Raw genomic sequence first — 15,304 nt, 5'->3', positions numbered from 1 at the left:
TCCAAGACATAAAGATGGAAGTTTAAAAGTAGACATAGAGGCGATCTAAATTAGTGATTCAGAGGTGACTTTTCCTTGAGAAAATACTCTGCAAATCTATATTCAAGATTCTGTTTCAAAAACTCAAAGCATTTTAAATTCAGACAATTTTCCCCCCTCATAATATTCCAGGTGAGAGTTGGCTTCTAAAAGTTAACCTTATGGAGAAAGAGTTGATTTTTGTGGTCATGCTAAATGTTGTTCTACATAAGAGATCAGGTGTGTGAAATAGTTAACATGAAAGTTTTTAGGCTCATAAACCCAGATGTATTTATTACTAATCTGTAATAGCTTTTTGAATTGATAACCCAAAGAAATTAATAACTCATAACTTTAACAAAACAAACTACAGTTAAAACTCTTGAGGCAATGCACGCATATGCATGTTTCTATCAAGATAACGGTGCCTAGAAGTGAAGTGACATGCTCTGTCTGTGTTTTGGAATAGGGCAGGAATATTCTGGTTGGTGGAATAGGGAAGGAATAGAAACACAAAATTCCACATCGCTGTATTACACAGAACAATGTTGCAAAGTCATGAGATTTCTCTTTCTCTTTCTCATACTCTTTATTTCTCAAACACTGACACCAACACCAACTTGTAAACCAGATGTATTTTGGGAAACCAAAAATATTGTTTTCCAGTACTCTTCCAACCCAAGAGGAGATTGAAAGTCTTCCTGCCTTCCCTCGGGAAAAACTGACTCTGCGTCTCCTGTTGGGAAGCGGGGCCTTTGGAGAAGTGTATGAAGGGACAGCAGTAGACATCTTAGGGGCTGGAAGTGGAGAAACCAAAGTAGCAGTGAAGGTAACGTGGATCTTTTCATTCCTTGACATGCTGGCTCAACATATCTACATGAATTTACATGGACGAAACTATAATAAAACATGAGTGATCTTAACTGGAAAGAGAACTGGTAGAAGGTGGAAGTCCACGCCTGACTCCAGAAATTATAATTTTTCTTCCATTTCTTACATAAGCCCTGTAATTCACTTACCTCTAAAGTTACTAATTTGCTAAGACTCAGCAGGCAGTTTTCCCCTGCAAATATACTTACAAGAGAATGGGGGTTGTAAAAGCACCTTCTCAGTGTCTTAGGTTCTATGGCAGATAGTAAACAATGATGGCTTGTTAACCATTTGGTGTCAGTTTTAACTATGCAACTCCGCCATCGCGGTGCAAAAGCAGCTCCAGTCAATACGTAAACTAATGAGTGTGATTGTGTTCCGGTAAAATTTTGTTTATGAGAATTGAAATTTGAATTTCATATAATTTTCATGTTTTAAGAAATATTCTTTTTTTTTTTTTTTTTTTTACTTTTCCCCCAAACATTTGAAAAAGTAACATGTCAAATATACCTGAGTAAAGCTGGGAAAATACAAAATTAAAAGTTAACAATTATTTTCAGATCTCAAGTTGTACAAAAATAGGTGACAGGCTGGAATCGTTCTGTAAGCTATAGTTTGCTGACCACTGTACTATACGGTTATTCACCATGGTGTATTTAATGTAGTTTTAAGGAAGCACTGGGTATATTCTCATATTTGTGTAAAACGTTTTGATTGAGGGATGATGAATCCTTTATGGAACTGAGCAATATCCTAATCACTGCTTTTTAGGAATTTGTTGCTTTGAGGGTGGGCTATACAACTAGAAAAGTTAGCAAAATCTTCTCCGCTTCCAAATGATATCATCTAAAAGGACTTAAATTACTGTAGCCTCAACTGGTGTAGACAAGTGTTTATTTTTCTCACCTAATGAGAGGACTGCTGGCTTTGTGCAGTACTGTGTTACGTCAGAACCAGTAAATCTGAAATTCTCTTGACTTTGTACATGTGTGTTGCCTCATGGTCCCAAGATGGTTGCCAAAGATCAGGCATCACATCTTCATTCAGGTTAAGGGAAAGGGTAAGGATAACGTTAGACGTATATGTTCAAAAAGTGAAAGTTTTCCACAAGCTTCTTTCCCCTTTTAGCAGTTTTCCCCTTATACCTCATTGACCGGAATTGAGTCAGATGACCGCCCCTATTTGCAAGGGAGGCCGGAGAATCACAAAACACAATTTTCATGATTAGCTTAGACCAATTGTTTGGGTCTGGGCATCATGCCTCTAAGAAACAAATTGAGTATTGTTAACAAGGATGCAGGGGGAAACAGATATTGAGTAGAAAACTTTGAAAAGCAAGAAACTGACCTACATACCAAATTTGTAAAAATGTCTACATTTTGGAGAGAATTTGTTTAAGTGATACTCAATCTTTTATCTGTCAGGTATTCTCACGTGAACACCGGGTATAACACGGGCTAACTTTAACTAAGTTTACAGAGCACATGTGCACGTATTACCCATGATCTGTTTCCAGCTGTCAGGGTGAATATTACAAAACAAAACAAAGATGGTCTCCATTAACCCACTGAGCCCAGAAATGTCTGCTATACTGATTCCTGGCTTCTTTTTATGTTGCATAGACTTTGAAGAAGGGCTCCACAGACCAGGAGAAGATTGAATTCCTGAAAGAGGCACATCTGATGAGGTATTGGGGCAGCTCTGGATTAATTTTTCCTTGGTAGGAGTGGCAAGCTTTTATATCCGATTGGTAAATTTTTAACATTCAAAATGACCTGACGTAACAGATCATGCCCAAAATAAACATGGCTCAAGTTTAAACATAAATAGTCTGTAGTGATGAGTATCATACAGAAGCCAGTCTTTCAAAAGGCAGTCCTCAGGCAAAAGGTCTTCTCTTCTTTTACCTTCGATAAGAAGTGTGTTGTTCAAGTGACTTCTGAAGCTGTTTAGCTTTAAGCATGCTTATGTTCTTTGAACCATGTGATAATGGGTCAAGTAGACGGAGGAAGGGAGAGCTCTAAGTACAACGATGTCAGGGAAAATATCCTCTGTCTTGGTAAACTTGTCTTCAAGGGTAGAGTCAGTTGCTGGTCATGAAAACTGCTCAGAGGCATCTTAAAGGGATGGCCTGAGGCAGTAGTCTATGGGATCCATGCTGTGGGTTCTAATCAGCAGGTCAGGGCTTACTGGCTTTAATGCATTGAGAAAGTTGGTTGAAGCCAAACCTGCATGTCTGACTTGCTTCTCCAAAAGGAAGAGAATAACATTCCATACCTATGATGACCCAAAAGGTAATACTTTCAAATATCTTTTGAAGAAGGATACTAGTTAAAATTACTTTCTTTTCCAAAACATGAAATAGTTCATATAAACGTTTTTTCTAAAGATCACCCTATTCTATCGGTATGCATTGGCCACTAGGGGTTGCCGTATCATCTCTCTAAGGCAGGCACACAGGACAGTACTGGGAAAAGGAGACTTCCATTTATTAGAGAACAACAACAACAACAACAACAGGAATTTTGGAGGAAACGATAAAGAATTGCTCTATTTCCCAAAGGCTCTCAGCCAGGGTGCCTGTTACTGTCACAACATCCTGTCTGTCTCTTTCCACCTTTTAGCAAATTTAACCATCCCAACATTCTGAAGCAGCTTGGAGTTTGTCTGCTGAATGAACCCCAGTACATTATCCTGGAACTGATGGAAGGAGGAGACCTTCTTACCTATTTGCGTAAAGCCCGCATGACAAAGGTAGGAAATGGGGTCCCGGTATTGGTTTTGTAATGCAAATGCTCTATAATTTCCTGCTAAATGTATTTAAATTCAATAGGCTGATTCAGTCTGGGCTGATGGTAGAACCTCTGAAGACTTCTGTAGAAAGAATTCTTGTATTTCCTTCATTTGGATTAAGACAATTAGAATCCTGGGCTAACTTCTGGCATTTTCTGATTATTTGAGCCTGTTTTTAGTATTTAATGGGAAAATAGGTACCTCACTGCCAGAATCATGTTTTCTGGAGAACAGAGATTGTGTGGAGTTGGAAAGGCACATCTTTCTCCGCACTTTATCTCTATGCCTGTCTGTCCCAAATTGATATTTGCAACCCCTTATGTCTTTATTGAGAACTATATGTCCCTACCCAGTTGGCATATCTGGATTTTGTTTTAATTTTTAATGGCTTTATTTATTTGTGAGAGAGAGAGAGAGAGAGAGAGAGAGAGAGAGAGAGAGAGAGATAAAGGGAATGAGCAGGGGAAGGGCAGAGAGAGAGGGAGACAGAGAATCTGAAGCAGGCTCCAGGCTCTGAGCTGTCAGCACAGAGTCCTACTCAGGGCTGGAACTCATGAACTGCGAGATCATGACCTGAGCTGAAGTTGGACTCTTAACAGACTGAGCCACCCAGCTGCCCCTGTTTGGATTTTAATGGGCATCTTAAACTTATGTTGGCCAGAACTGAATTCTTGATTTCCTATCTCCTCCTTCATGCCATCCATCCAGTTCCTTGCTTTCTCTTCCACGGTCACACTAACAAGCCCGGTCAGCAGTTCTGCCCACCCCCCCTTCCCCTGTGCTTACCTACAGCAGTGCCTGGAACAGCGCGGGCACTGCAAACACCGTGGAATGAGGGCCAGGGGTGACAGCACCTGTGGGAACCTACTTTTTATCTCCAATGAGAAACACATGAGACAAAACAAGTAACTAATATTTAAACGTAGATTTCAAAAAAAAATTTATTTATTTTTATTTTTATTTTTTTATTATTTGTTTTTATTTCTGTCAAAGTACACATTATATGGCTAAAACTTTGAAATATATAACAAGGTTTATAGCGAAAGACTATTTTGGGGGCACCTGGTTGGCTCAGTCGGTTAAGCATCCTACTCTTGATTTTGGCTCAGGTCGTGATCTCACGGTTCATGGGTTTGAGCCCCGCATCAGGCTCTGAGCTGACAGTGCAGAGCCTGCTTGAGATTCTCTCTCCTTCTCTCTCTGCCCCTCCCTGCTCACTCTCTCTCTCTCAAAATAAATAAATAAACATTGAAAAAAAAAAAAAGAAAGAAAGACTATCTCATCCCCACATCCCAGATCTGTCCAATTTCTTCTGGTGTTTACCTCATGTTCCCTACAAACTCTGTTTATACTGCTGCACGTTGAATTTTCAGTCTTTGGGGAAATCTACTGACTACCTACTATGAGAGGTGAGGCTTTAACTCTCTTAGACTTACTCATTATCAGTCCCAACCCCACCAGCTCCACCCATCAAAAACTGTGTCACACTTTTCAGATAAATCAGTATTGCAGATTTACATTACTATGACAATTACTTGCAGCTGAGTTATTCAAATACTGTGATTGTGGGGTTTATTCCCCCCTTGGGCTAAAATAATAAATGCCTCTTGTTTTCCCCCCTTTGCTTAGTTTTCTGTATACCTAACTAAACTCTTGGACAGAATTGTAACACTTCTGTCAATGTAGATGTTAAATATATCACATGATCCAGCACCTAATGGTGTTTTTCTTGCACACTTTCCTCCTAGAGGCAGTGTGGTGCTTGTCCTCTGGGTTAGCTGACTAGCTGTGATCCCAGGGCTTTGCTTCACATTTACCTTGGTGATTTCCTTGCTGGACCTTACCTTCCTCTATTCCATGACTTCTTTGTTCTCTTTTAGAAGAGAGAAAGCATGAGAAAACAAGCATCTGAAGGAAAAATCTCCTTTCCCCTCCTCTTTTTGAGAAGCACTCCTTGCTTGCGTTCTGTCTCTGTCTCTCTCAAAAATAAATAAACATTAAAAAAAAAAAAAGAAGTCTTATGCCATTCTGATTCCTGGACTGATGATCAGTGATCTGCTTTTTGCCCCTCCTCTCTGGAAAAGTTTAGGAACTTCTTATGTGTGGTACTTTTTTTTTTTTTTTAAACCAATCTGGACACTCATCCTGGAAAAATCACCTCCTTCAGTTCTGGGATATTACTATTACTATTATTATTATTATTATTGTTATTATTTAAAGTTTATTTATGTATTTTGAGACAGAGAGAGAGCATGTGTAATAGGGGCAGAGACAGAGAGAGGGAGAGAGAGCATCCCAAGCAGGCTCTGTGCTGTCACCGCAGAGACCTATGTGGGGCTTGAACCCGCGAACCGTGAGATCATCACCTGAGCCAAAATTAGGAGTCAAATGCTTAGCTGACTGAGCCACCCAGGCGCCCCTATGTTATTTTTTGGGATAATAAATAAAATTCTTTGTCCCCTCTGCTTCCTTGTTCTAGAAACACCATTGGTTCTAGAAAAACCCTCTGTTTTATCCTTTGTTCTATAGTTGTTTTCTCCTGTTTTCTACATTTTTGTATCTTTGCTCTCAATTCTGGTAGATTTCCATAAATTTTTAAATAAAATTAAAAATTTTAATTTTCCACAGACTCATTCTTCTTAAAATAGTATTGTTTTTTTTCATAGGTGAAAAATCTTCTCTAATCTTTCCTAAGATACTAATTATGGTTTTTTTTAAGTATTAATTTGCTTCCTGCATTGTCCTGATTTCCTTTATCCTCTTTGTTCTGGAATCTGTTTGTAATGTGAGAAGCTTTTCTCAAATGTTTGGTGATTTGTGGCTGGTCTTCCTCTTTGACAGTGAGGCCTAAGAAGTCGACTGGAAGCTGTGTCTGTGGCAGCTTCCTTTTGGTTGTTATGTGGGACCCTGCTTTCTTGTTGGGGGTCTCCCTAATCCTCAAATGACAGTATTTGTGTGTCTTTCCTGGCACACGCCAGGTTCACCAGAGGGGGAATCTGCTAGTCTCCTGCCTGAGTGATAAATGCCTAAGCCTCAGTTCAGGGAGGTGAGATGGGAAGGGGGTGGAGGTCTCAAGGCTGAGTATCTGGACTCTTGTTTAATTTTCCTCTCCATTTTCAGCACAGAGCCCTAGTGCGACTGGTATCTTTGAACGTGGAGTTGTTCTGGTTCAGTGTGTGTGTTTGTGTGTGTGTGTGTGTGTGTGTATGTGTGTGTGTATGTGTGTGTGTTTTGAAGAGGAAAGCCTCCTGCTGTCATGGGAGGGTCTAGGATCTAGTTAGCTCCTAAAATATACTTCTAAACATTCCTCTTGATTCCAGCCTTGCCCCACACCCCTACATCCAGAGATACCTGCTATCTCCAGTTGCAGAGCCTTAGGGGGTTTTATAGTGAAACACAGCTTAATTCTTGTCTTCCCCCCTGCAGGCAGCCAGGCTCTCTTGGCTCTGTTGAATGACCACCCTTCCATCTGCTTCCCTTTCCCAAAATGTTTCGTGCACTAAATCTAGTTTCCTGATACATTTATCCTTGTGTGGTTATACACATTTCCCCTATATTGCCATTGTAGTAAGGTTTGGAGAGGGAGTAGAACTAAAAATGCACATCCTGAGTCCTCCATCTTTAACAAGAAGTTTATTTGTAGATGTTGTTTGTTTTGGGTAGAGAAGAGGGGATAAAGACTAAATAAAAATATGGACCTGCTCTTTCCAAATTATTCCTATTTAGTCAGGGGCCTGATGGTTATGCTGATTGGTCCTCAAGAGTTCTTCCACTGCCTTTCCAGCCCAGGACAGCTTCCATGCCTCACTGCCCTCACCCCAGCCAGACAACAGGATGCTGTTAGGTGCTGAGTGCCAGAACACTGCGGGCTCTATGTTCCCATCATGCTCAGCTCATTTGGAAGCAGCCTTCTCTCCACAGGACGTGCTCAGAGGCAACATTCCAGAAGGGCCGCAAGCATCCTTCTGCTTAGCCCTGCTCCGAGACTACAGTGCTGGGTCTAATACAGAAAAATTGACTGCAAGTAGGCCCATAAACCTTAGTTTAGTCTTTTATTTTCAGGACCACAGTTTCTGTGTCTTTAGAATGGGGTATTGAACTGACAACGTCCTCAGGCTCTTTTTAGCTTTGATATCCTAAGATTATATTCACATGGAAGAAAGTAAAAGACAAAACCAAAAACCAACCCATCAAAACAGTATAAATATGTAGTCAGATACCATCAAGTTATCCATTTTTTGCTGCATGTTTATTATACAATAGTGAGGGCTGTGACTCTTTCTTTCAAGGACCTTGCCACATGGTAGGGAGGTAAGTCAATATAAAGAACTCATTTAAGATAGAAAGTGGGAGGGCCTACTGGAATGCAATAGAGAATATACTGTGAACACAGAGGAGAGAGATGATTTCCAACTGAGGAGTCCTGGGAAGGCTTCATGGAGGAGGTCTTCTGTTTGAGACACAACTAAAGTAGGGGATAGAACAGTCTCTGAAACTATACCTTTCCATGTGAGTCATGAAAAGCCATGGCTGGGATCAGACCCAGGTGGAGGTTGAATGTGCCTTGGGGGAGGCTGGCAAGAGAAAGATGACAGGTGAGCCCACAGCAGCAGCATCTGGAATCAAGGAGACCCAACATGGGGGTATCCCAACAGGTTGTCACAGGGGCTATCAGGAGCAAGTGATAGAGATTGAGGCAGGCAAGCAGCATTCTAAAAACCCGTTGGCAGGGAACGTGGTGTTAGCCACCACACTGAAGTTCAGAAGCAAGGTTCAAAGTGAGGAACATCTTCAGTAGAGTGGGTTTTGCCAATAGCAAAGCAGGCTTCCACTCACAGAGGAACCAATGAGCCAGTCGGGACCCCCAGCAGGGACTCAGACATAGGCCAAGAGACCAGTGTCTGGTGTCTGCTGGACCCAAACAGTGTTGTGGGGGGATTGATTCTTGGGAGTAAGATCAAGACTTGGTGTTGGATTGAGGTACGGTTGAGCAGGACCATGGCAATGTTGAGTCCAAGAACATGAGGAGTCTTCTTAGTTTTGGGACAAGACATGGGCTTGTTGGGGGAAGCAAGGGGGAGCAGCACGTAAAAACACTCATCTAAGAGAAATTGAGGGAAGGTGGGAATCATTTGAGGTGCTCAATGAAGGATGTGGATGGAAATCAAGAATAAGGGCATTCTAGAATGATAGCAGAATTAAAGAAGAGAGGTTGACCATGGGGGAGGGGTAGGAAAAAAAAAGGAGTCGTTAGAGTGGGAGAGAGCCAAAGCATAAGAGACTCTTAAAAACTGAGAACAAACTGAGGGTTGATGGGGGGTGGGAGGGAGGGGAGGGTGGGTGATGGGTATTGAGGAGGGCACCTGTTGGGATGAGCACTGGGTGTTGTATGTAAACCAATTTGACAATAAATTTCATATATTGAAAAAAAAAAAAAAAGAGAGGTTGAGAAATGCAGAGCAGGGATAAAGGACTGCCAGTGTCCCAGCATGACTGAAGCACAGATTGTGAGAAGAGACACTAGGGTCATAAGTGGAGGCAAAAAGAGACCGGTGCAGCCCAGGGCTGCCATGGAGGCTGTGCTTTGGAACCTGTAATTGACTCCACAGGCAGTATGTCACAACGAAGAGCATTGATTAAAGCACAAGAGGCTGGACACAAGTTTGGGATGTGTCAGATAGAAACGATAAAGGCCTGAACTAGGGTTATTTTAGGGAAATGGCAAGGGAAAGACAATATATGAATGTAGCCTTGAGGAAGGAATATTGCATTTTTTCCATGTGGTGCCAATAAAAACTTCAACTGGCTTTTTTTCATGTTGAAATCATTGCAAGCAGTATAGGCTCAACTATATATTCATGCTGGCTCTCATGGAGGAGAGGAGTGATCTGTGACCTTGAACTCGAGTATTGCTAACAATTGCTGACAGATGGGGGTTCACCTGAGAAACAAGCCCATTGTCATGACTGACATTACAGTGTGACATTGGGCCAATGACTAAACTAGCTAAGCACTGATTAAATTAGCATTATTACTACTTAGGACAGCAGCTACTATTTATTAAGTTGTTATATACCAGCCAGATTACATATCTTATCTCAATTCCTATATGGTCAGTGTTACTCCCATTTTACAAATGAGAAAGTTACTTAATGAATTTAACAATGTAAACAAGTTCACGCAACTAGTAAGTACCAGAACTAGGTTTCAAATCTTGGTCTGTATGACCTGACACCCTGAGATCTTTCCAATAAAGATCCGATATTGCCTCTGCTTAGTAAAAATAGTCTTATTTATGTTTATTTCAGTAGAAAGTATGTAAACCTAGTTCTTTTACTCCTTATTTGAATTCTTGTAACCATAACTAAAAATACCTTTGAGACATCACATATGTGTGTGTACATATGTATATGTATATGTTTTGTACAAACTGTAAAAGTACCTGTAACTTTTCTTTCATTTCTTACAGTTTCATGGTCCTTTACTCACCTTGGTTGACCTTGTAGATCTGTGTGTGGATATTTCAAAAGGTTGTGTCTACTTGGAACAAATGCACTTCATTCACAGGTACAGTGATATTCTAGATACAAGGTTCCTACGGACATCGGCACAACAATTACCTGCAGTTTGGGTAAAACATATAGGGTAATTCAACATTTTCATTACTTCAAAATAGCAAACGTTTCCGTAAAAAGTCTCCCTTCTCTAAAGACCGACTTGGGTTACTTGTCTGATCTCTGGAACTTTATTCTTAGCATTATTAAATACAGCTTCTGCCATAGGGATCTGGCAGCTCGGAATTGCCTTGTCTCTGTGAAAGACTATACCAGTCCATCACGGGTAGTGAAGATTGGGGACTTTGGACTCGCAAGGGACATCTATAAAAATGATTATTATAGAAAGAGAGGGGAAGGCCTACTCCCCGTTCGGTGGATGGCTCCAGAAAGTTTGATGGATGGAATCTTCACTACTCAGTCTGACGTATGGTGAGTTTAACAGGACACGGAGAAATTTGGGCAGAACCACCCAATGTCAGGGCCAGAAGGGAATTTAAAAGGTCATCTAACCTGGTGAGACTATTCCTGGATCTCAATATTTTCCCTTCTCACCCTAATTAGTTTTGATCCGTTGTCTTACACGTATATGTGAAATATAAACATTTGCTTCAAGTATTTTATCACAGTCCAAAAGCATAGAGGCTATGACTAATAGGAATTGGTACATATGAATTGATGTCCAAGTATATGTCCAAATGCCTACTCTTTTGGCATGTATGATCGTTAATTTATAGGTAGATTTTAAATCATGCATCTCAAAAACATTATGACATTGAGGAGGTTTGGACATCTCTTTAGTATTAGAATAGGATCCCTCATTTTTGCTTTTTGATCCCAAATCTTGATTAGAGCTACTCAAAATGTAAAGATTTGTTTAATAACTTTCAAGCTGAACTGGCCATAGGCAAAATTGGTGATGAGATAAAATTGGCCCCCAGTGTTGCCAGTTCACATTCATGCCTTTCCCCTCCACGTTTACCAGCATTCAAAGTCAGGGAGAAAAGGGTGAACTGCTTTCTTGCTTATCCCCATGTAAGTCTGCATATTGATGCTATGCAAACCTTTAGTGGAGGTCTGTGGTGCAGTTTCAGCTGGGGAGAAGGAAAAATGTGTGTGTGTGTGTGTGTGTGTGTGCGTGTGTGTGTGCGTGTGTGTGTCCCCACTAAGCCTTCCTATCACCTATCACCTTTGAAGTATTGCTAGTAGGCAGTTGCTTTTTCTACTTTTTCTTGAGGTCAACTTGCTTTTAAGTCTCCCATTTGCCTTTTATGGGGCCAATAATGCCAATCACAAAGTAGACCCAGATAGTCCCAGGAATAGTTACATTGGAGAAACTACTGTAAACATGATGCTTGTAGTAAGTACAATTAAAGTAAACTCTTTAACATCCTTAGGTCTTTTGGAATTCTGATTTGGGAGATTTTAACTCTTGGTCATCAGCCTTATCCAGCTCATTCCAACCTTGATGTTTTAAACTATGTGCAAACAGGAGGGAGACTGCAGCCACCGAGAAATTGTCCTGATGATTTGTAAGTTAATTATGCTAATATAAACACCTAAAAACAACAACAAAACCACATGTGCCTATGCAATCTTATGCCTCATTGGCATGGTATTTTAAAATAAAAACTGGAATTTGGATATTTGTGTTGTCTACATCAAATGTAAGTTGATTGTAACATTTAATTTACTAAATACATGATGGTCTCTTTTATATATATCCATGATATTTCATTTCAGAAACAAAATTTAGAAGCATAGAATATATTTATACTTTTGAGAGATGAATCCTAATAAATAAATAAAAGGCTTGTGTGTGTATGTATATATACACACATACTCATTTGAGTTTGGAAGATCTAATTTGGCTAACATCTTTATTTGCATATTAAGAGATTCCATCAAAGAGGAATATATTGTTTAAAAGTTGGATTGCCTTTGTTGGTGCAGCTGATATTGGGATATAGTACTACTAAAAGTTATACAGGTTGCGATCTATTTATGAACTGAGCTCAAAGTGACTAAGTATTAGTGACTCTATCAAACTGATCCTGGCTCCTCTTGAAGTCTAATAATTCATGATTCTCAGGAGAGTAGGTGATTTTGATCTAATTACAAAAGAAAAATAAGCTCAGTTATTTTGCTGAGTAGTAATCTACCTTCTTGTGAAGAACGTCAGCAGAAATAAACAAATTTTGAAACTTTTTCCAAGACATGTTTGGAAAGGAACAAGTGCTGAACAAGTATAAACTCCTCTGTTATGTGCACAGTACCATGCCATGCATTGTCTGGAATACATGGGTATCTAACTAATGGCCCCAGCGCTTCAGTGTCTCAGAATGTATTTTGAAGGAGAAGAAACACACATGGAACAGTTGGATAACAAGCCAACACGTAATAAAGTGCTAAACTGTGTGGTACAGAGAAGTGCAAAAGGAATTAGCAGTATGCGGATACACACCGTGGTTGTATTGCCTTGACTATGCTGTGTTATTTTAGAGGATTATTCAGACTGGAGCCAAAAGACGATTAAGAACCGGGCACCTTGGTTGGATGTTCTACTGGTGAATGGTTTTGTATTATTTAAATCTTCCAGTCGGAATAAGAAGATTTGAGTCACTGCTTCTTTCTGATTTAGCTTTTACTGGGACATTTACAGGGAGATCAGATGTACACATACCTGACCAAGTTTGGCGACAGTGCTCAAAAATGATTTGTGATCCTTTTGGGGGAGACAGAAACAATTCTCAAAATTAGAAGTAAGAAATTATACAAAAATGGAAAGCCTTTGACCTAGGGCTTGAGGAAATCCCCAGCATACCTAAGCATGAAATACATTTTTATTAGGTAGCAAACTAACCACTGCTGTGCAGCTCTTACATATCTGTCAAATGCTCAGAAATTTTCCCTAGAATTTCTATTGCACAAAATTTGCATTATCCCATTAGAATTTTATCTGGCCTCTTTCCCCCCTAGAGGGTACCTCATCACAATGACTCAGTTTTATTGGGTAGACAGTTTAGGATTCAATCACAGAATTCTACATTTTGATTGACGCAAATCATACCTACCTTTATTATGGGGAGGATGGAGGTGGATGATTACATGGCGGTTGTGGAGCAGAAAAACGTAGGTATGTTGGACTTTGCCCAAATGGATCCCAAAACGCAACTAGAAGGAGGAGGAAGAGATCCTAGAAAATTGCTTAGAAGAACATTCCTATTTATAGGCAGAAACATATACTCTACACAACATTGATATTATATGTTTATAAAGCATATATTTATATAAGTTATATAAATATATAACTTAATATTCTACATAACTTTATCTTGACTAATTCATTGGTTGAACACATTATTGCTGTGACTTTATAAAAATGTAGTTTCCTTAAAGCCAAAATTTTCCATTGGTGGTTTTGAAGTTCATTTGAACATCTGTGATTAAAAAGTCAACAATGCTCCCAGCCACCCCCACCCCCCCACCCCCGAGTGTTACATGCTCTCAGAGCCCTGGGAAGGGTTAAGGATCCGTTGCCAACCAGGAAAACAAGCTGTGCTAGGAAATGGATCTCTCAGCCATGCCATTCAATCTGGCCGTGGCCTTAAGTTGTCATGATAAAGATTAACTACTCTCCTTAGAGTACAGAGGGAACTGATTTTTATTTGAAGCAGTTCTCTGAGATCACAGGCCCAGCTTAGAGGGTTGAAAGTCTGCACTGAGCCATGCTGCACCTTCCATTCACTGCCTAAATGCTCAGCACCTGGATGCACTCTGGGTCAGGTGAGTCCATACAGGGCCACGTTGTGCTCAGCTATTAATGGAATGCAGGAGTTCAGAGCATTCCTGCCCTTCTTTCCGTAGCTTGGGATGTATGGTGGAAAGCCCAGTCCTCAGTACTCTCTTCAACTTTCAGTTTGCACAACAGCCACACCACTCTTGAGAAGAAACGGGATCAAAGGGCAACCTACTTCAAGTGCGAGCTCTTTGGGGTTCTGTGATGGATGTATCAGAGGGGCAACTGGAATTACTGGACGGTCTCTCATACGTAGGAGGCAACAATGGGAGAACATGAAGGTTCACCATCTTATTTTTACCTCTTAAAAGATATGTACATTTAGATGCTAGCTGAGTCTCTCTGGGATTGGGCATAGTGAGTAAGAGAATACTTACAAAACTGTATTTTATGTGCTTTGTTTCAATTCCTATGGAAATTCATCCCCTTAATACTGAAAGATGATATGAAATTTTCATCTGTTGAATTTTGATTGCTTTATGAATCCAAGGACTTTAATACTCATAGAGACCAATAATGCACATGGCTAATGAGTCTCATGCTATTTTAAAAACCCATGAGGCAAAGAAGAGTAAAGGGTTGGCATAGTGAATGGAGGAATTTGAACTTGAACATTTAGCCAAGTGAGATATTTCAAGTATGAGTGAGTATTTTACCTAGCTAGAAAAACCAGGGTAGGGAAATTTTTACAAAGTGAATGACCTGTAAATTTATTTAAAGTAACATTCTTGAAGATTTGTAACTAAAACTTAGTGCAGGTATCGAATACATGATATTGAATTGTGACAAGTGCATATTTGTGAGGGAAGACCGGATGCCAAACATATAGTTGTTATTAATTTATCTGAAAGATATTAGAGATCCAGTTTTTAAAAAAGTTTTTATTTGTTTATTTTGAGAGTGAGTGAGTGTAAGCAGGGGAGGGGCAGAGAGAGAAGGAGAGAGAGAGAGAATCCCAAGCAGGTTCTGCACTAACAGTGCAGAGCCTGATGTGAGGCTCAAACCCATAAACCTCAAGATCATGACCTGAGCTCAACTCAAGAGTGGGATGCTCAACCAACTGAGCCACTCTGGCACCCTAAGTAATCCATTTTTTAGAAGCTGTTAAATTCATAAAAGCCTTTTCATTCCATTGCCAGCTTAATGCTGTTTCAGAGCACAGGTTGTACGCTTTACTTTTAAATAACTGTTGCTTTATAAAGCTCCTCTTTTCTTAATCTAGAGCAATTCCATGTTCATTCCTGGATGGTGGGAGAGGAAGATTTGATAT

At 40.0% G+C, this 15,304-nt stretch overlaps 1 protein-coding gene across 4 annotated transcripts in view; it reads left to right on the top strand.

The window, feature by feature from the left end:
* The window catches only part of ROS1 (ROS proto-oncogene 1, receptor tyrosine kinase), a 114,511-nt gene that overhangs the window by 85,525 nt on the left and 13,682 nt on the right, over positions 1-15,304 (top strand). For 2 of the 4 annotated variants that reach the window (XM_015536012.2, XM_042987062.1), the window contains exons 37-42: positions 685-847; positions 2,511-2,575; positions 3,513-3,642; positions 10,151-10,248; positions 10,464-10,667; positions 11,633-11,767. In XM_015536012.2, the coding sequence (XP_015391498.1) occupies positions 685-847; positions 2,511-2,575; positions 3,513-3,642; positions 10,151-10,248; positions 10,464-10,667; positions 11,633-11,767 (795 nt within the window). Of the gene's footprint in view, positions 1-684; positions 848-2,510; positions 2,576-3,512; positions 3,643-10,150; positions 10,249-10,451; positions 10,668-11,632; positions 11,768-15,304 lie in introns of all 4 variants that reach the window. The other 2 variants (XM_042987061.1, XM_042987060.1) reach the window with 1 other exon arrangement.

This window comes from Panthera tigris, chromosome B2 (genome assembly GCF_018350195.1).
Source record: "Panthera tigris isolate Pti1 chromosome B2, P.tigris_Pti1_mat1.1, whole genome shotgun sequence".
Lineage (NCBI taxonomy): Eukaryota > Metazoa > Chordata > Mammalia > Carnivora > Felidae > Panthera > Panthera tigris.
The sequence above is the reverse complement of the archived record's forward strand: the minus strand, read 5'-3'. Positions and strand labels throughout refer to the sequence as shown.